The sequence below is a fragment of the Palaemon carinicauda genome, chromosome 33 (assembly GCF_036898095.1).
Source record: "Palaemon carinicauda isolate YSFRI2023 chromosome 33, ASM3689809v2, whole genome shotgun sequence".
NCBI classification, from domain to species: domain Eukaryota; kingdom Metazoa; phylum Arthropoda; class Malacostraca; order Decapoda; family Palaemonidae; genus Palaemon; species Palaemon carinicauda.
The window spans coordinates 12,855,414-12,876,642 of NC_090757.1; the positions used below are offsets into that span (position 1 = coordinate 12,855,414).

The 21,229-nt window shown below is 40.8% G+C and overlaps 1 protein-coding gene across 1 annotated transcript in view; it reads left to right on the top strand.

Annotated features, from left to right (window-relative positions):
* Nucleotides 1-21,229, top strand: part of IleRS-m (Isoleucyl-tRNA synthetase, mitochondrial) — a 223,961-nt gene that overhangs the window by 162,807 nt on the left and 39,925 nt on the right. Inside the window, exons 12-15 of the mRNA XM_068356756.1 lie at nt 330-493; nt 5,095-5,238; nt 12,592-12,811; nt 20,970-21,076. Coding sequence (XP_068212857.1) covers nt 330-493; nt 5,095-5,238; nt 12,592-12,811; nt 20,970-21,076 — 635 coding nt within the window. The remainder of the gene's footprint in view (nt 1-329; nt 494-5,094; nt 5,239-12,591; nt 12,812-20,969; nt 21,077-21,229) is intronic.

Genomic DNA, 21,229 nt, shown 5'->3' on the forward strand with positions numbered 1-21,229 from the left:
TTCGTGAAATAAGTCTTAGTAACAACAATATTTTATTTGCATTATTTACTTTTTCACTCTACTCAACTGTTCATTTTATCCTCTAATGGTTTCATAGGAGCTGTAATGTCCATTCAATCATTGCATGTGCATGAAGCTCTTCATATCAGTAAAACTTATTGGCTTGCATTTAAATGGATGAGTATGAGGTAGTTTTTAATAAATAACTTTTAGTTCTTATCTTTTAGATATTAAAGGTCAGTTGCAGAACTTGATTTGGAGTCTTTTATGAAAAGACTTCATGAAATAATTTTTATTACATAATTTACTGGCCTTCTATTTTTCAACAGGGATCTGACATTCTTGATATTTGGTTTGACTCTGGCTCTTCATGGCACAGTGTTTTGGGTAGTCCCTCTGCAGATTTATATCTTGAAGGAATTGACCAATTTACAGGATGGTTTCAGTCATCTCTCTTAACTTCAGTGGCTATGACAGGAAAAGCACCTTACAAGTATGTATACAATATGAATTACGGATGATAAAATCCTTTAATGGAATGTCTTTTGAAAACTTATACCTTATTATTAATATTATTGTTACCATTATTCATATTTGATTGAAAACTATGGCTACCTTAGTGGTATTAATTTTATGATACCCTTTCTATACTATGCTGATTTTCTTCTTTTCAACAGTACTTCAGTCTTCCAGTAACTTGGTTACTCCCATTTTCAGAGGATATGGATATCCATGAGTAAATGCACTACATCTTTTACATCAAAAGTTTACTTATAAACATTGTTAATGCACAATGTTCAGGGAAGTTCAAGGATTTGGTGATCGTTTTCTTGTCATATTCAGGTAGTGAGGTTAAATTACAATGCGTTTCAAGCTGTAAGGTACTGTACATCTGCTCATCATCAGGCTTGAAGCGTAATTGATGGATAATGGCTTCATAGCTGGGTAGGTCTCATTCTGAGCGTTGAATTCTCATTGGCTGAGAATGCTCCGAATGTGAAAGTAGTAGCTGTGTCGGGGATTACATCTGGGCTAAGTGCCAGGCCAGGTGAGTCGATTGCTCTGGGCATTCGGTCCAGAGATCATCCCCTGGCACAACTATTACCTTCACCCTTAGTCATGAAGCCATCGTCCATCAATTACTCTTCAGGTCTGACGATTTGTAAATGTACCTTACCGCATGAAATATGTTTCAAGTTAACCTCACCACCCAAATATAACAAGAAAACAATCACCGATGCCTGGAATGTCCCTGCACTTAGTGCATTAATGAATATTTATATTGTAGGTAAACTTTTGATATAAAATGCATAGTGCATTTACTCTTGAATATCCATATTCTCTCTGAAAATGAGAATAGCACTAGAATTTTCCTAACTTTGCTAAGGCCATGTGTTTATTAAAAGGAAAGAAAATGGGAAAAATTTATGATGAAAAAAAAAAAATTAAGGTAAATTTCTATCAAAACGAGCTTCTGGAGAAGAAGCAATATGAACATGAGGTGAGTATAGAAATAAGAAATTTGATTAAAATTCTGTGTTAGTCGCCTTTATCTTTTCTTATGTCTCTTGTTCCTCATCATTGGGTTAGACCCCTTCTGGATTTAGCACAGATGCATTCAATGAGGTGCATACTTCCTAATCAAGTTATTAAGTCATGGAAACTTCAGACAATGAAATTTAGTGCAATTTTTTGTTGCTTAACAAGTCAACATGTCTTGTTTTTTAATGTGGTACTTATTTATTTATTTAATCTTATCTATCTTAATTTTTAAATATTTATTTCTCATACAATTTATTCTCTTTCTGTATTTCTATTTTGCTATTCTTATTGAGGTATTTTGGTTTGTAGCATTCTGCTTTTCTAACTAGGGTCACAATCTGGCATTATAAATAAGGGTAAGATGAGAATTTTATATGCAACACTGATCAACATACCTTTGTTATCAAAGAATAAGTAATGATTACAATTTATTATTAACAGTGCCCCAGAATTAAATGTTTAAGATTCAAAGGATTTATGTATTTGTAAAAGTCAACATATCTGAGAATACATGATGGAACTAAACAGGACTTAAATTGATGAATATTGAGTAACTGTATTGTGGCCTGTGTTGAAAATAAATTGCTGAGATGCACCATGATATTTTATTCTGGTCATTGGTTCTAGCAATGGTTGCTGAAGAACCAAATTCATTTATAACATAATCATAATGTTCTGTAAACTTTTGATAATCTCTGGATTATGTCTAGCTTCACAACTTTCTGAAAACTTTTTGGAAATCATAACTATGAAAGAGTATGGAAGAGTAGTAGAAAGGGCATTAATGGATTATGTGTTGATAACTAAAAGAATGTTTGGAAGATTGAAAGACGTGCACGTGTTTAGGGGTATGGCTAACGGTACGTCTGATCATTTTTTGGTGGAAGGAAAATTAGTTGTAGCAAAAGAGTGGGGGAATAGAGTAGGTGGATGTAAAAGGGAGCTAGTGAGGGTTGAAGAGCTAATAAAACCTGGGGTAAAAAGTAAATATCAGGAAAGGTTGAAAGTGGCATATGACGAGGTGAGAGTAAGAGAAACTGGTAATTTAGAGGAGGAGTGGAAGTTAGCAAAAGAAAATTTTGTTGGGATTGCAAGTGATGTATGTGGCAAGAAGGTTGTTGGAGGCAGCATGAGGAAGGGCAGTGAATGGTGGAATGAAGGAGTGAAGGTAAAAGTGGAAGAGAAAAAGAGGGCTTTTGAAGAATGGCTGCAGAGTAATAGTATAGAGAAGTATGAAAAATATAGAGAGAAAAAGGTAGAAGTAAAGCGCAAAATACGTGAGGCAAAGAGGGGAGCTGACCTGAGGTGGGGTCAGGGACTGGGTCAGTCTTATGAAAAGAATAAGAAGAAGTTTTGGAAAGAAGTGAAGAGAGTAAGAAATGCCGGCGCAAGAATTGAAGAGACAGTGAAAGATGGAAATGGAAGGTTGTTAAAAGGAGAAGAGGCAAGGAAAAGGTGGGCGGAATATTTTGAAAGTTTGCTGAATGTTGAGGATGATAGGGAGGCAGATATAATTGCTGTTCCAGGTGTTGAGGTGCCAGTGATGGGAGATGAGAATGAGAGAGAGATTACAATAGAGGAAGTGAGGAGAGCACTAGATGAAACAAGAGTAGGAAAAGCATCTGGTATGGATGGTGTGAAAGCTGAGATGTTGAAGGAAGGGGGTGTGACTGTACTTGAATGGTTGGTGAGATTGTTTAATGTGTGTTTTGTGTTGTCAATGGTACCAGTAGATTGGGTCTGTGCATGTATTGTACCACAATATAAAGGTAAGGGAGATGTGCATGAGTGTTGTAATTCAAGAGGTATTAGTTTGTTGAGTGTAGTTGGAAAAGTGTATGGTAGAGTACTGATTAATAGGATTAAGGATAAAACAGAGAATGCAATCTTGGAAGTACAGGGTGGTTTTAGAAGAGGTAGGGGTTGTATGAATCAGATTTTTACAGTTAGGCAGATATGCGAGAAATATTTAGCAAAAGGTAAGGAGGTGTATGTTGCGTTTATGGATCTGGAGAAAGCATATGATAGAGTTGATAGGGAAGCAATGTGGAATGTGATGAGGTTATATGGAGTTGGTGGAAGGTTTTTGCAAGCAGTGAAAAGTTTCTACAAAGGTAGTAAAGCATGTGTTAGAATAGGAAATGATGTGAGCGATTGGTTTCCGGTGAGAGTGGGGCTGAGACAGGGATGTGTGATGTCGCCGTGGTTGTTTAACTTGTATGTTGATGGAGTGGTGAGAGAGGTGAATGCTCGAGTGCTTGGACGAGGATTAAAACTGGTAGACGAGAATGATCATGAATGGGAGGTAAATCAGTTGTTGTTTGCGGATGATACTGTACTGGTAGCAGACACAGAAGAAAAGCTTGACCGACTAGTGACAGAATTTGGAAGGGTGTGTGAGAGAAGGAAGTTGAGAGTTAATGTGGGTAAGAGTAAGGTTATGAGATGTACGAGAAGGGAAGGTGGTGCAAGGTTGAATGTCATGTTGAATGGAGAGTTACTTGAGGAGGTGGATCAGTTTAAGTACTTGGGGTCTGTTGTTGCAGCAAATGGTGGAGTGGAAGCAGATGTACGTCAGAGAGTCAATGAAGGTTGCAAAGTGTTGGGGGCAGTTAAGGGAGTAGTAAAAAATAGAGGGTTGGGCATGAACTTAAAGAGAGTTCTATATGAGAAAGTGATTGTACCAACTGTGATGTATGGATCGGAGTTGTGGGGAATGAAAGTGATGGAGAGACAGAAATTGAATGTGTTTGAGATGAAGTGTCTGAGGAGTATGGCTGGTGTATCTCGAGTAGATAGGGTTAGGAACGAAGTGGTGAGGGTGAGAACGGGTGTAAGAAATGAGTTAGCGGCTAGAGTGGATATGAATGTGTTGAGGTGGTTTGGCCATGTTGAGAGAATGGAAAATGGCTGTCTGCTAAAGAAGGTGATGAATGCAAGAGTTGATGGGAGAAGTACAAGAGGAAGGCCAAGGTTTGGGTGGATGGATGGTGTGAAGAAAGCTCTGGGTGATAGGAGGATAGATATGAGAGAGGCAAGAGAGCGTGCTAGAAATAGGAATGAATGGCGAGCGATTGTGACGCAGTTCCGGTAGGCCTTGCTGCTTCCTCCGGTGCCTTAGATGACCGCAGAGGTAGCAGCAGTAGGAGACTCAGCAGTATGAAGCTTCATCTGTGGTGGAAATGTGGGAGGTTGGGCTGTGGCACTCTAGCAGTACCAGCTGAACTCGGATGAGTCCCTGGTTAGGCTGGAGGAACGTAGAGAGTAGAGGTCCCCTTTTTTGTTTTGTTTCTTGTTGATGTCGGCTACCCCCCAAAATTGGGGGAAGTGCCTTTGGTATATGTATGTGTATGTATAACTATGAAATTTAGTTGGCATTTCTGTGATTCTAGAAAAGAAATTCAGCTAGAAAGGAGGTAAAATAACACCCAAGAGGAAGAAAATTGAGTATTATATTACAAATTATAGTTATAGGTATGTCAAGATTTATTATCATAGCTTCCCACAAAGATATTAACAATTAATACAGTCTTTAATTTTTCTTCTTTTTAGAAATTTGTATGTGCATGGTTTTACATTGGATGAAGAGGGGAAGAAAATGAGCAAATCTTTGGGAAATGTTGTTGACCCAAATATCATAACTGATGGTGGTAAGAATCTTCAAAAAGATCCAGCCTATGGTGCTGATGTGTTAAGGTGAGTTGTTTTCTTGTGGGTTTGTCATTGATAATATTTCTTTGCAATTTAACAGCTTATTCCATCTTTGATAATTTTGGTTTGATACCACAGAAAAATTAAGCAAATTACATAGATCACTTTTATGCCTGTAATAAAAGTTATCAAAGGTGTATCTTCTTTATAAATATCCTTTTTAAACATTAAACTTACCCCCTGGTTATATAAAAGTGGCTTTAGTCCCTGACGTCCGGCAGAAATTAAAAAGCTCGCGACAATCGCAGATAGAGTTGCCAGGTGTACAGTAGCGCCCTCACGGGAGATAAGCCGAACTATTCCATCCATCACCAGATCTTCCTTGCCGCCATTGCTGGCCACACCGTTTGGAATTCACTTGCTATCTACCTTGGATTTTGGACAGTTATCTTGGTGATGTACACTGTTTTTGGTTATTGGCTTTCGCATTATTGGATTTCGCTTTCGGATTCTCTTGAATACTTTTTTGATTTGGATTACTTGGATTATTGTGACCCTTGCTTGTTTTTTTATCTCTCTGTGTAACTTTTCAATATGGCCGACCCTTTTCCTTCATATGGGAAGTGTGTGAAAGGGTGTAAGACTCGGCTTCCAAAAGTCTCTGTAGATCCCCATTCAATTTGTTCTAAATGTAGAGGTAAAATTTGTGAATATGGGGATCGATGTGAAGAATGTATTTCATTGTCTGAGAGTGAGTGGCTGGCTTTTGAATGCTACTCTCGCAAATTAGAGAGAGACAGAGTTAGGCATAGTGCTTCTCGATCTAGAGATTTATCTACTTCTAATACCATTGAACCTAATCCTTCCTCTGTAGTGGTAGATCCAGTCCCTAATACTGTTTCATCTGAACCTACAATGAAAGATATGATGACCGCGATTCAAGCTCTTGGCGTAAGGGTAGAATGGCTTGCAGCTGACAGTAACCAACTCATGTCCGACGTTAACCAACTTAAAAGTGTTAATGTTAAAAGTGCAATTCATGTGTTCATTGATGTGGAGGGTGCGTCTGCGCAAACCTGTCGTTCATCTAGCCTTAGACCTTTTTCAAGCTCCCGAACCCATGGGAGAAGTAATGTCGATCGGCGAAAGGGAACGAGAAGCATCATTGCTCGCGCAGACGTCCCCTCGAGCATACCTGTTGTCGCATCGCAGGTCGCTCACCCTTACCATGGGAAAGGTGAGGTTAGTTTATTATCTTCATCTCCGGATGATGCTACGCACGGCAAGGTCTGGCGTCATGCTTCCAGACCTCTTAAGAGAAAAGCGGAGGTAGTGGCTCAGCGGCGCAATTCGTCACCGCAAGCACCTGGCTGTAGCCATTGGGACTCTCCAGACCGTTTTTAGTCGTCTGTCGAAGGTTCTCCTGCAAAACGTCCTGACAGGATGTCAGAAGTTGACAAAGGTTTAGTTCAGACTGATACGGATCTTGTTCCTGAGTCTGGTGTTACGGTACATGCACCGCCACTTCCGCCAGACTGGTTTCCGTCTCCTGAAAATGCGGAGCGTTATGTAAGCGATGAGGAAGGCGAGTTTGAGATCGAAGTTTCTTCGCCTGTGTCACCTATTATTGATCCTAATTGGTCTATGCTGCTAGACATGAAGCGACAGCTATCATCTTTTATGCATTCTTATCAGCCTGCTGTGACAAAGCGGTAGTTCGTCATGATTCCGATCATGACGCGTTGTCGCACAGGCAGCCTACCAGCAAATGCAATGTTGAACAGCGTGATAAGGCTTCTATATCCCATCGAGTTCTTGCTTCTATTGTTACCAAACAATAGATGCGTAAGCCTTCCAAGCGCGGCGACGATCGCCAGGCAGCTGAGCGTGACGCCGGGCGTCAAGCTAAACATGACGTCGAGCGACAACCTCGTGACATCGAACTTCAGTCAAACCGTGACGTCCAGCGTCAGTCAGATACTGTTCGAAATGCAGTCGGACGTGACGTCGAACGCAAGGTTAGCAAACGTCATGTGAACAGCCATACCGAACGGTTTGATCGTGCGCACCACATTGCTAATGCTTATGTTCGCGAGCGTCATCTTTCTGAACAAAACGCTACTATGGCGGCTGGAATTCTTATGGAAGAAGAACCGGATGATCATTTCTCTCCGGATGAGCCTTTGGATGTTATTTCGAAGGGAGAAGAGAATAAAACACCACAACACTCTGTCAACCTCTTTACGGAATTATTTCCGGATCACTTTGCTCCCGTAGCCCCACGTTCATCTCCTTCGGAGTTTACCTTAGGAAAAACAGCAAGAGCATCGATTTTTACTAAGATGGTACTCTCTAGTTCTTCAAAGAGAGCATTAAAATTAATGGGTGTTTGGATGCAATCTAAAAAAGTCCTAGGCAAAACAGGCTTCGCTTTTCCCCCGGCCAGATTAGCTTCCAAGTCTAGCATATGGTACGAGACAGGAGAAGTCCTCGGCTTGGGAGTTCCTGCCTCTGCCCAAGGTGACTTCTCGAGTTTAGTGGATTCTTCTCATCGTTTGACTATGAGAAGGACTAAAATCTCATAGGCTATGTCTGAGTTTGATCATCTCCTCAAAGGCATCTACAGAGCATTTGAAGTGTTTAACTTTCTTGATTGGTCTCTTGGGCCTTGGGGAAGAAGGTTTCTGCAATGAAAGATTCTGAAACTGGTAACTCTAAACATGTAATGTCATGCATGGATAAAGCAGTTAGAGATGGCTCGAATGAGTTAGCAGCGCTGTTCACAGCCGGGGTCGTTAAGAAGAGGGCAACTATATGCTCTTTTCTCTCCATGGGGATCACTCCGTTCCAGAGGTCAGAATTGCTCTATGCGCCTCTTTCTCCTTCTCTATTCCCTCAGGAACTAGTAAAGGAAGTTGCCGCTGCCTCAACCCAGAAGGCTATTTATGACTTAGTATCCAAGACAGCAAGGAAGGTGTGATAATATCAGTTGGTCTTAGCTGTTTCTTACTGTCAATGTTTGAGTATTTATATTGTTTTGTTTATTGTTTTGTTCTTCCTATGTTAATGTTTTATAGCATGATTTTCATAAATTATGTGTTTGTGTTAACATGTGCATTTATGTTGATACTGTATTCATTGTTGCCTTTCTTTGTTACAGATATGGTAGTTTGCTAATGTGTTGAATAAAGCTTGGAAATTATCACCAAGTATTACCCTACTTTCATTACAGAAGGTTCTTCCAATTTCCTTCTCTGCCCGTAGACCGAAGGAAGATATTTCCTTTCCTCAAGCTTCACAGCCATTTTGTGGAAAGTCTTTCGGTAGGGGTAGCTTGAGACCCGATGGGAGGAGGTCTAGAAGGAGAGGTTCTAGGTCTGGCCGAAGCAAAGTCTGACTGCCTTTGCCTTCAGACAGCAGTGGGGGCCAGGCTAAACAACTTCTGGCAAGCCTGGGAGAGAAGGGGAGCGGAACATTGGTCCGTTCTTGTTTTAAAGGAGGGTTACAAGATCCCGTTCATCTCAAAACCTCTGTTATTTATAGACCCTGTGGATCTCTCTGCCAGATACAAGGAGGAATGAAAGAACAGGCCATGCAGCTTCAAATGTCTCTCTTGCTAGAAAAGAAGGCAATAGAGAGGGTGCAGGACTTAGATCTCACCAGGATTTTACAACCGCTTATTCCTGGTTCCCAAGAACTCGGGGAATGGAAATCGGTCCTGGACGTAAGTATCCTCAACAGCTACGTCCCGAAGACAAAGTTCTCAATGGAGACTCAGAAGACTGTGCTTGCAGCAGTAAGGAAGGGCGACTGGATGGTCTCATTAGACCTCCAGGATGCTTACTTTCATGTCCTGATCTATCCAAGTTGCAAACGTTACCTGAGGTTCGTGTACAGGAAGGAGGTCTTCCAGTTTCAGGCCTCAACACCACCCCTCTAGTATTCACAAAGATCATGTTGAATGTGGCGAGTATGCTCCATTCAAGAGGCATCAGAGCCTCCTTGTACTTGGACGATTGGCTCCTAAGAGCCCCCTCTTTCAATCGCTATTTGGAGGATCTACGTCTGACATTAAGTCTGTCAGAAGAGCTAGGACTTCTTGTGAGCTCAGAGAAGTCCCAACTGATTCCATCCCAGAAGATTCTCTTATTTAGGGATGGAGATTCAGAGTCTGACTTTTCAGGTTTTTCCATCACCTGCAAGGATACAACTAGCTCTCCTAAAACTTTGTGCTTTTCTAAAGGAAGACGTCTGTTCAGTAAGAGAGTGGACGAGTCTCCTGGGAATCCTCTCTTCACTGGAACAGTTTGTGTCTCTGGGGATACTAAACCTACGGCCCCTTCAGTTCCATCTCAATTACCATTGAAAAAAAGAGGACAGCCTCAACAAGGAAAGCATTAGCCTTACGGAACCCATAAGAAAATGCCTTCAGTGGTGGAACAACCTAAACAGACTTTAGGGAGGTCTCTCGTTGGAGCAAAAGAACCGACGCCTCGGACTTGGGGTGGGGAGCAACACTGGGAAAGTCAGAGATCTCAGGTCTGTGGACAAGGGAACAAGGAAGCCTCCACATCAATCAAAAGGAGCTGTTGGCAGTCCTGTTGGCCCTCAAAGGTTTCAAGAAGTTAGTTTTAAACAAAGTAGTACAAGTCAATGCCGACAACACCACAGCATTGGCTTACATAGCAAAACAAAGCGGGACTCACTCGAGGTCGCTTTACGAAATAGCAAGGACTCTTCTCGTGTGGGCAAAAGAAAGAAAGATATCCTTGTTGACAAGATTCATATAGGGAGAGAAGAACGTGATGGCAGACAGCCTCAGCAGGAGGAATCAAGTTCTTCCCATGGAGTGGACGTTGCATCTGGATGTATGCAAGAAACATATTGCTCACCTGTTCTGGACCTTGAAGCGACTCACATAGACGTGTTCCCGATGGATTGGTCGCACCTGGATGTGTACGCGTTCCCACCATTCAAAGTGCTGTATAAGGTGTTACAAAAGTTTGTGTCGCACGAGGGAACCAGGTTGACCCTAGTAGCACCCTTCTGGCCGTCAAGAAGTTGGTTCACAGAGGTACTGGAATGGATGGTGGACATTCCAAGAAGCCTACCATTGAGAATAGATCTTCTCAAATGACCTCACTTGGCAAGAAACCATCTAAACCTCCAAGCTTTACGTCTGACTGCCTTCAGACTCTCGAAAAACTCGCAAAATCTAGAGGATTTTCGAAGGAGGCAGCCAAGGCTATTGCTAGAGTAAGGAGGACTTCTATCATCAATATTTATCAGTCCAAGTGGGAGGTTTTTAGAGAATGGTGTAGAGCTAACTCAGTTTCTTCATCCAGTACCTCTGTAACGCAAATTGCCGATTTCTTCTTAGAGCTTAGAAGAAAGCATAACTTTTCCTCCTCGACCATCAAGGGGTGCAGGAGTATGCTGGCAGCTGTCTTCAGGCACAGGAATTTAAATCTCTCAAATAACAAAGACCTTCAAGATCTTCTCAGATATTTGGAAACTTCTAAGAAGCGTCAGTAGGAATCACCAGCCTGGAATTTAGATGTTATTAAAATTCCTCCTGAGTGACAGATTCGAGCCTTAACACTCAGCTTCTTTTAAAGATCTAACTTTGAAGACTCTTTTCTTAGTAAGTCTGGCAACAGCTGAGAGTCAGTGAAGTTCACGCTTCTAGCAAGAACATTGGCTTCAGAAACGGGAAAGCCATATGGCCTAAATCTTTCGAGATTTCTAATCTCTCTGATTCTCTGATATGGTGGGTGAAAAGTTGGAGAAAGTTCTGTGTCCTGTTAGAGCATTGAAGTTCTATCTGGACAGAACTATAGATCTAAGAGGCAATTCAGAAGCTCTTTGGTGCGCAGTCAAGAAGCCTGCGTTACCTATGTCTAAAAATGCCTTATCCTTTTTTATAAGACTTTTAATTAGAGAGGCTCACACACACTGTGGTGAGGCAGACCTTAAGCTACTTAAAGTAAAGAATCATGAAGTTAGAGCTGTGGCAACTTCTGTAGCTTTTAAACAAAATTGTTCTCTACAAAGCATCATGGATACAACCTTTTGGAGGAGTAAATCTGTATTCGCATCACATTATTTGAAACGTGTCCAAACTCTTTATGAGGACTGCTACACTTTGGGACCATTCATAGCAGTGAATGCAGTAGTAGGTGAAGGATCTACCACTACGCTCCCGTAATCCCTAGTACCCTTTTTCTCCTCTTAGAACTAGTATATATTTTTATGGTTGTATGTGGAGATTGGTCGACAGTCTTCCGCAATCTTTGATGTAGTCAGGTGGTCATTTTATTCCTTGAGAGCACCCGGAACAACAGTATTAATTGAGGTCCTGTCAGCATAGAGGTTATTACCCGTTTGACAGCTCCTAGAGATCTTCAGCCCCCTGGGTGGACCGCTGGATCTCATAAGGATAGCAGACAGAATGAGGCAGAGAATCATTGAAGTCAGCTTCCTTAACCGGTACGAACCCTTAAGCTTGTTTTATTTAACTCTTAAGTGAATTTCCAACTATGTTGCTTTCTCTGACCCTCCACCAAGGGTGTCAATCAGCCATTTTTATATAACCAGCGGGTAAGTTTAATGTTTAAAAATTATATTTTCATAATAAATAAATTTTAGAACATACTTACCCGCTGGTTAACTTATAATCCCACCCTCCTCCCCTCTAGAGACCTATGGGCATGGAAGATCTGGTGATGGATGGAAAAGTTCGGCTTATCTCCCGTGAGGGTGCTAGTGTACACCTGGCAACTCTATCTGCGATTGCCGCGAGTTTTTGAATTTCTGCCGGACGTCAGGGACTAAAGCCATTTTTATATAACCAGCGGGTAAGTATGTTAAAAATTTTATCTTATAATGAAAATATCATTTATGCAGATGGCAATTAATGAAAACTAAATGCCCCTTTTAACCCTTTGTCTAAAGATAGAAAAAATCATTATAAAAAACACTGATAGACGCATGAACTTGTCTTGTGAACCAGTCAAGAAAAATAGAAGTATAGGAATATTTTCACAGCTGTTAAGTGTTTAAACATAGAAAAGGGAGAAACTGATCAATTTTTGGATTGCTAGACAACACTACATAGTTGTCAGAAGAGTTTGGATCTTTGCATGAAGAATTCAGCTATTTTTGGTTTAAGTTCTTTTTCTCTTGATTAATAAAGCTATATATAGGAGTTATCCATCCATGGATAGAATATTGCTCTTGTATTTAAATCCTTATTGGATAGGATTGAAACAGCTTTAACTTAAGAGACCAGTAATTACACCTTTGCCTCTTTTATCCAGTTTAGGTTGATAAACTAAAAATCTTATAGTTTTAAAAGTTTTATGTTGAAGTTTTTTTCATTCGATTTGAATCTTTCAGATGGTGGGTTGCAGGACATGTTACAAATACAAGTATGATAAAGGTTGGAAAAAATATCTTAGACTCCTGTAGTAAGCAAGTGCAGAAAGTGAGGTTGACCCTGAGATTTCTTTTATCAGCCTTGGGTGATTACCAGCCCAGCCAACATAATCTTCCTGTGAGTTCCCTTAGACCTGTGGATCAATACATGCTTCATCTTCTTTATAATCACACTGAAAAAGTAAGTACTTTGATATTTTATGATTTCACTTTCATTGTAATGCATAGAACAGTTGGGGATGGTGAAGAAGGATTGGACTGTATTGGTAATAAGAAATTAACTGACCTAGGGTATGCAGATGATGCTGTCCTTATTAGCAGAACACCACAGGATTTGGAATGCTTACTTACAAGAATGCATTAAATATCACAGGAGGTTGGGCTCAAGATAATGAGAAGAAAGACAGAAATGATGAGAATGGAATATGAAGAATCATTAGAAGGAAAAAGGATCAATGAGGTAGAATCATTTAAAAATTTGGGAACTATGGTCACTAGAATTGGATTTAATGAAAGATTGAAAAAAGCATATCAGACAATGGCAAGATTAAGTAAAATTTGGAAATCAAATCACCTGAAATTACATATAATGATCAGGCTATATATTAGTTTAGTAAGGTAAGTGTTACTATATGGAAATGAGTCAAGGAATGACAATAAAACAATATCCAACTGATTGTGTAGACGTGAGAACAAAACCCTCAGAAGAATATTGGGAGTGAAATGGTAGGACATGATTAGAAACGAAACTATAAGAGAGATTACTCGAGTACCATATGTGGATGAGATCATGGGGAGTGGTAGATGGGGATAGTTTGGTCATGCTCTTCTTATTCCCCAAGAGAGATTAGTTTACCAAACATTTAATTGGGCTTCACAAGGCACTAGATAAGTTGGAAGATCCAGTCCTACATGGCTGAGGTCTATGACGTGTGAAGTAGGAGATGATGAATGGAGAAGTATTGAAGAGACGACTGGCGACATCTAACCAATGCCCTTTACGTCAATAGGCGTAGGAGGAGATGATGATGATGATGAACTTTCATCTTACCATATGCTGCTTATGGGTATTAGAATTGGGTAAATAGAGTTGTTTTTCATGTAATAGAAATAGTAAAGTTGTGACTTATTAATTAATTGAAAATGTATATAACTGAATATCTATTTATTGATTATTTAAAACTCCCAAACTTGAAAATTAATTATTTCTTCTTTAATTATTATTATTATTTTTATTATCATCATCATCATCATCATCATCATCATCATCATCGTTATTATTATTATTATTATTATTATTATTATTAGCTGAGCTACAAACCTAGTTGGAAAAGCAGGATACTATAAGGCCAAGGGCTCTAACAGGTTAAAAATAACCTAGTCAGGAAAGGAAATAAGCAAATAAGTAAACTACAAGAGAATTAATGGACAATTAAAAGCATATAATATTTTATGAACATTAACAATATTAAAACATAATTTTCATATATAAACTATAAAAAGAGATATGTCAGCCTGTTCATCATAAAAACATTTGCTGCAACTTTGAACTTTTGAAGTTCCACCAATTCAACTACCTGATTAGGAAGATCATTCCATAACTTGATCACAGTGGAATAAGACTTCTAGAATACTGTGTAGTATTTAGCTCTTGGTGGAGAAGGCTTACCTAGTAGGATTAACTGCATTCCAAGTATTATGAACAGGATGGTACTGTCCAGGAAGATGTGAATGCAAGGGATGGTCAGAATTATGAAAAATCTTATGCAACATGCATAACAAATTTGTTGAATGACTATGCCAGAGATTAATATATAGATTGGGAATAAGAAATTTAATAGAGCATAAGTTTCTGTCCAACGAGTCAAGATGAGAATCGGCAACTGAAGACCAGACAGGAGAACATTACTCGAAACAAGGTAGAATGAAAGAATTAGAACACTTTTTCATAATATATTGATCACTGAAAATCTTAAAAGACTCTCAATAAGCCAATTGTTTATGCAATTTTAGAAGAGACAAACCTAACGTGGTTCTCTAAAACGGATTTTGAGCGAAGCGAAAAATCTATTTTTGGGTGAGATGGCCATGTCGTCCTGATGGAAGGTTCCTTCAGTAGCTTCCTTAGGGTATATATGACTACAGTAGATATTCCCAGAGAATTAAATTAAAGGTTTCATAGAATTCTAACTTCTGGTGCGAGTACCCTAAAAGTTTCCCTCTAGGATATCGTATATCAACAGGGGACGCATGCATTAACACGCCACATGGCCATCTGCACCCCACATAGCGTTAACGCTTCGAGGGGGAAAGGTGGCGAGGTAACTGAGGAGCCGTTCTAAAGGTACCCTCCTTCGTTACTGTTACGGTACTCGCAACGTAAACAAACAGTCCGCCATACTGTGTGACTTCACGTCCGTCCTCATTCCTAAGTCCAGCTTTCTACCGGCTTCCGTGATACAGTATAGCAGGGAGGGGCCTGGCAGGCTGAACTGGAACAGTTGGGCGGGTCCATCAGGACGACATGGCCATCTCACCCAAAAATAGATTTTTGGGCTCAAGCCATGTCGTCCTGATGGAAGTGTACTAGAGAATTAATGTATCGTGGATATTTCCCATTTCAAGTGCCTTCTACTTCAACTAATATTCCTGCGGTCTGGTGGTGACCGAAGAGACCGTGACATCTCCGTTAAATGTCATTACCAGTGGCATTACAATGACCTGGCTTCCAGCCCCCCTGGCAGGGAAGGTCCTAATAGGACAAGAGGAATATCTCAAAGTAATCTGACTAGGAAAGACTCACCTGGATAAGAAATCGTGCCTGTCTCAAGACAGGTCAGAAGGGTAAATATTTGTGTAGGAACAAATTTATACCATTAGATGAGTGTATATTAGGTAGTAGGTATATTAATAATTATAATTAACCATAGAAATAGGAGCAAATAAAACAAGAACAGCAATTTATTTTCATATGAAAGATAGCAAAATCAGATGTGTATGGTAAATAAAATAATTATTTTTGAAAATTGCATGGAAATATGGAAAATTATTTACAATGATAATATTGGATAATTGACATAGATTTTCAGTAAGACAGTGATGTGGAATCTGAAAGGGAAATATTTTGCCTTTTAAGCACAAGTTCCCAGGGGAATGCCAGTCTTTAAAATCATTATACACTTCATGTCCAAGAACATATGGCACACGTGTAAGAATCTATGTCACTTCATCTTGATGAAGAACAGTCTATTAGTGACACTAAGTGTCCTTTGAAATCACTATGTATCGCACTAGGGTCAACACAGGCACCCGTTTGAGTTAAAGTCCCGAAAAAACTTCACTGTTCTACGCAGCACTAAACAGCCGGTTTCATCACACTACCTGCTGCTACCACGAATCGTTTTATTTCGTGCACCTGCTTCGCATAGTGTTTGAAGAATACTCTAGGTGACCTCCAGCCTGTGAAGGATCGAAGGCTTTCAAAATCCATTCCTTGGGAAAAGTTCAGGGAAGAGGCAATTTTCCTAGGATCATGACCTGCAGGTGTACTGACAGGATCCGCTCTGCGAATAAAGTAGGTGATTTTCGCTCTTAGTTGTTTTAGTGACAGGTCACTACCCGAAGTTTCTCCTTTAAAGAGTTGTCCTCCGCCAAAATCTGAAGTTTTTTGAAGATAGACCTTAAGGCTCTCCACTGGGCATAGAGAGACATCTTCCTTCAGTGGGCAGATTTTCCAAGGGCCCCATCTTTTGGTGGGAAGTTCATTTTTAGCGAGAAACGTGGGGTTGGGGAAGAGGGTAAGTTCCCCCGTGTCGGCAAACTGTATCTGGCCCTCTTCTCTTGATAATGCCACTATTTCACTGACTCAGGCTCCCGAGGCGAGAGCAAAAAGGAAGATCACTTTTTGAGTCAAGTCTTTCAGAGGGCAAGATTCGTTATCCAGGTTAGAGGCAAAATGGAGCATCTTATCCAGGGACCAGGTGATGCGTCTCGGTGCATAAGCACACGAGTGTGTTTGTATCAATATTTGTTTTAGTTAATAAAGGAATTCAGATTAGCTGTTATTACTTTCTTAGTTTCATTTAATTGTTTTTGAACTCGTTGACACTGTTAAAAATCATATGTACTCTAAACACATATTTGTTTAATCTCTCTCTCTCTCTCTCTCTCTCGGAAAAAAAAATAATAGACGCATCTAACACTATAATAGCGAAGAAGAGAGAGAGAGAGAGAGAGAGAGAGAGAGAGAGAGAGAGAGAGAGAGAGAGAGAGAGAGAGAGAGAGAGAGAGAGAGAGAGAGAGAGAGTTTTATTTAAAGAAAATGTTAATGCTATGTTTAGAGAGAAACAGAAAAAGAGAGAAGTCTTATTTAAAAGAGCTTGTTAATGCTATCATGGTTTTCTTTGCTTCACTTTTTCCTTTCTTTCTGTTCATCACGCTGGCCCTTCTCACAAATGATCGTTGCCAACAATCTCTTTGTCCTTTATCCCTATCAACAAAAGGCGTTCTATCTCTTCCAGGGTATTGCTGCGATGTCTTGTAATAATGGTTATCCCCTTCGATGGTTATTTGCTTTAATGGCTGCCTTTAGCTTGATGATCCTTGAGATCATAGGCCTATTCCGGCCATATTGTTTAGCCATACAGTATCACTCACATGCACACTGCCCTCATGTTTTTCTATAATTTCTTGCTTCAATTCAAATGAAAGAATTGCCTTCTTCCTGTACTGAAACTTAGCTTCTTAGGCACCATGATTTTAGGTAAAATCAAAAAGGAAATGTGAGAAAAGGAAGAAAATAAGCACTGTTAAAAACAGACCAAACAGAAGACAACCACACAATACACACAAAAATAGAGAACTAAGCACTCGACGCTCAATGGCGTAATGTTTACTTCATGTGTCGAAATAAAATTCGGGTGTAGAGTCAAAAATTTGCTCGAATTTTACTTCGGATGCTGGAAAATTCGGATGTAGATACGTTCGTGTGTAGAGGTTCTATGGAAGACATAGTTATGGCTTACATTACTCTTAAGATTAAAATTCACTAATCTGTAGAATTGGTTTTTATGTGAGCTCAGGATAGGTGAGCTAGAAAGGAAGTAGGAAGACACATACTTGTGAGTTCCGTCCAGCCAGTTACCGTGACCTTTTCTGCAGTCAATTCCTTAGGACCTGAGGTTTTAAAGGAGGGAATAGTATCCTTATGGGTAAGCCAAACTTAGGCTTCCTTATAAAGGAATTGTCTACAGAGTGGAGAGGGTCTGAAATCGTTCAGAACCTAGAGAAAAGAAGGGGGAAAATAGGATAAAATCAGCTTTTATTTGGGTAGGTCCCGGCAAGAGACTGCACTGAGAAGCACAGAGTATGCTGGAAATATTGTACTGTACAACCATACACCCCAGCCATTGTTTTTAAGGTATGAAATACCAAAGAAAGAGTGGTCAGGCTATCCGGCTGTATTAGATCAACTGCCGGCAGCCGGGGGAAGGGGTGCTTGTCCATGGAAGCCGCAGGGGCATCGCCGGCAGGCTGGCGGAAAACCGGAGGCCGGTCCGGTGGGGTGAATCTATCCAAGGCTACATACTGAGCAGCAGAGAGGTAGGAGACACCTAGAAAGGCGACCGCCGGCACAGCAGTGGCCTCCGGCAACCGGCAGGCTGTTGGCGCTGGTGAACCTAGCTGGTTACATAAGATGGAGGGGAGGGTTGCCCGAGATGTCGGCGGCAGCGGTGGTAAGGGGCGGCGGCCCCCGCCGGCTGCCGCCTTAGGTAATCTTCAGATAGGAACATCCTTTGAAGTAGGAAGGTCACATGGGGTGTCGGCGGCTAGAGCCGGCAGGCGGAGGCGGCAGTGGACCGGCACCATGATAGAAGAGAAAAAGATAAGGAGGGAGTGGGGAAGGGTAATGTCCGATACCCGACCAGCTTCCCTCCGGAAGGAGTTCTCTCATGATAGGAGGGGATACGCCTATCATCCGGCGGCAGGGGGCCGGCAGACGGCTGGATGCCTACGGTAATCCAAGGGAGGATCAGAGGACACTCAAAAAGGAGAGGGAGATCTTCCGCCGGCAGGCCGGCCGCCGGCACTACCCTATAGTTCAACTATGAGGGGGAAGTTTAGGAGAACGGCCAGCCAAGCAGAAGAGCACAGCTTAATCTACAACTCTCCCCAGGGGAAGAATTGTAGGACATCAGACAGGGGTGTGAAGGCAAGCCAACACAAAGGGATAGAGTGGGGAGGCAGTTAGGGGTCTGAGGGAGCAGAAGGGGTCGCAACCCTAAAGCTCCCAAGGGGTGGGGGAATCTGTTAGATGCTATACTACCCAGGTAGGAGAGAAACGCTCTCCAACCCTAGGGTAGGTTAGCTCAGAGCAGGCACAGCACTGGTGTACTGTCCTAAACTATAATAAAACAGAATCCCCCAAAGCCTAACCTAAACCAGGAGAGTCTTCCTCTAGATTAAGGAGGGCTGGGAAGACATATCGCTAGGCTACAGGGAGGAAGGGACGTGTCCCAACCAAGAGCAGTCTAGGGAGAAGGGCAGAGTCCTTCCACCTTCAGTCTCAGTCGATACCTAAAGGGAAATGCGTTCTCTAAGGGTGGACCGGGATGAACGATAGGTACTCTAGGGCTCTGTCCGAGGCCCCCCCATATACTATGGTAGGAAAGAGGGAAGAACAATCTAGACTAACCTACCCGAAAACTTTTCCGGGTAAGGGGCTAAGATATAGCAAAGCTATCCAGAGAGAGGTTACCCGAAGGTAACAGGAGATAAGGAAGCATACAAGGGCCCCAACGTTGGGTTAGGGGATGTGACATGGATGGACCAGGCACGGTCCCTTGTATGGTCCCTAGAAGGCGAAAGTACATGTGCAACACTGAATCTTGTATATGTGTATAAATGCCTATATCTTCATTAACATTAACATTAGGAACACTTATATCATGCAGAAGTAAACATGAACACTAGGCTGCGGCCTACGCTAGGCTAGAAGTCTAGTAGGGGTCGACTAACTAAAAACGCCGAAGAATACCATCGGCATAATATAACTAATTCCTAGTAATGAAGACTAAATAACTAATGATATTTAATTCGTTATAAGGCCGGGAAGGCTGTTCTGGCTAACTAAATAAAGCATGCAAGGCAAACAGCGGTATCATAAAATGGCGCCTCCGGGCAAGGCACAGCTCTGCCACAAAACACAAGATTTAAGCGTAAAAAATCGTTACTTTACGGCCAGAGCTTATTTAAACAATACAGGAACCTGGTACTCAACTTTCCAGAAGAAGGCGAGGCTGAAGGTTGCGACATGGCGAAGGATGCAAAAGATAATTATCGATCACTGGGAAAAACCAACTGATGTAGAAAGCTACAGGAGTAGGAATGGGGACGGACGTGACGTCACACAGTATGGTGGACTTTTGTTTACGTTGCGAGTACCGAAACAGTAACGAAGGAGGGTAACTTTGGAACGGCTCCTTAGTTACCTTGCCACCTTTCCCCCTCGAAGCGTAAACGCTATGTGGGGTGCAGATGGCCATGTGGCGTGTTAATGCATGTGTCCCCTGTTGATATACGATATCCTAGAGGGAAACTTTTAGGGTACTTGCACCAGAAGTTAGAATTCTGTGAAACCTTTAGTTTAATTCTCTGGGAATATCTACTGTAGTCATATATACCCTAAGGAAGCTACTGAAGCAACCTTCCATCAGGACGACATAGCTTGAGCCCAAAAAGTAAATTACTGCCAAGAATCACACCTAAAATTTTAAGAGAGTCATGCAAAGTTAGAGAAATATTAACAATGATGAGATCCGAATATTGAAAAGCCACTGTCCTCGACCTATGTACTTACAATCATATCAACTTCATGCCCCACAATTTTCCCCATGCACTAATTTTAGCTAGATCTTTATTAGGAGGCAAGTTTAAATAGAGTAACAGTAAGGAGTACTGCAATACAGCCATTACGGTATAAGCAACGCAGTTGCCTGATATATTTTAGTGATATTTTTGTAAAGAAATTGTAGGCACAAAATTTGCAGATTGTAATTCAGCCTGACAAGTGGTTAAGTTCTATCATTTGTTTTTATTGCTTTAATGGGTCTAGCATAATATTACTGAACATTTAAAATTGACAATCAAGGTGCAAGTGCATGTATTTATTGAAGGGAAAAAAATGGGAAAATTATAAAATGTTAAAATTTTAGGGGTAAAGGCACTTAAACTGAGCATCTGGAGAAGAAGCAATATGAAAATAAAAGGAGTTTTATAGCAATCATGTATAAGATAATTTTATTCTGTATATAAAGATTAGATTCAACTTTTTTTTTCAGGTATGGGAGAACTACAACCATTTTTATTACCACAAAGTAGTGAGCAGCTCTGTTGCATTTATCAACTCAGATGTATCTGCATTTTATATAAATTTAGTTCGAGACAGGTCAGTTTACAGTAATGGTACAGTATGACTAAATTTTTACTGTTTTTTTATCCATTTTATTTTGAAAAGTTATGTATATATCTTATACTCAAGTAGGGTATGGTAAAAATTATATAATATTGATCATTCAGTTAATTATAGGGAAAACATAAA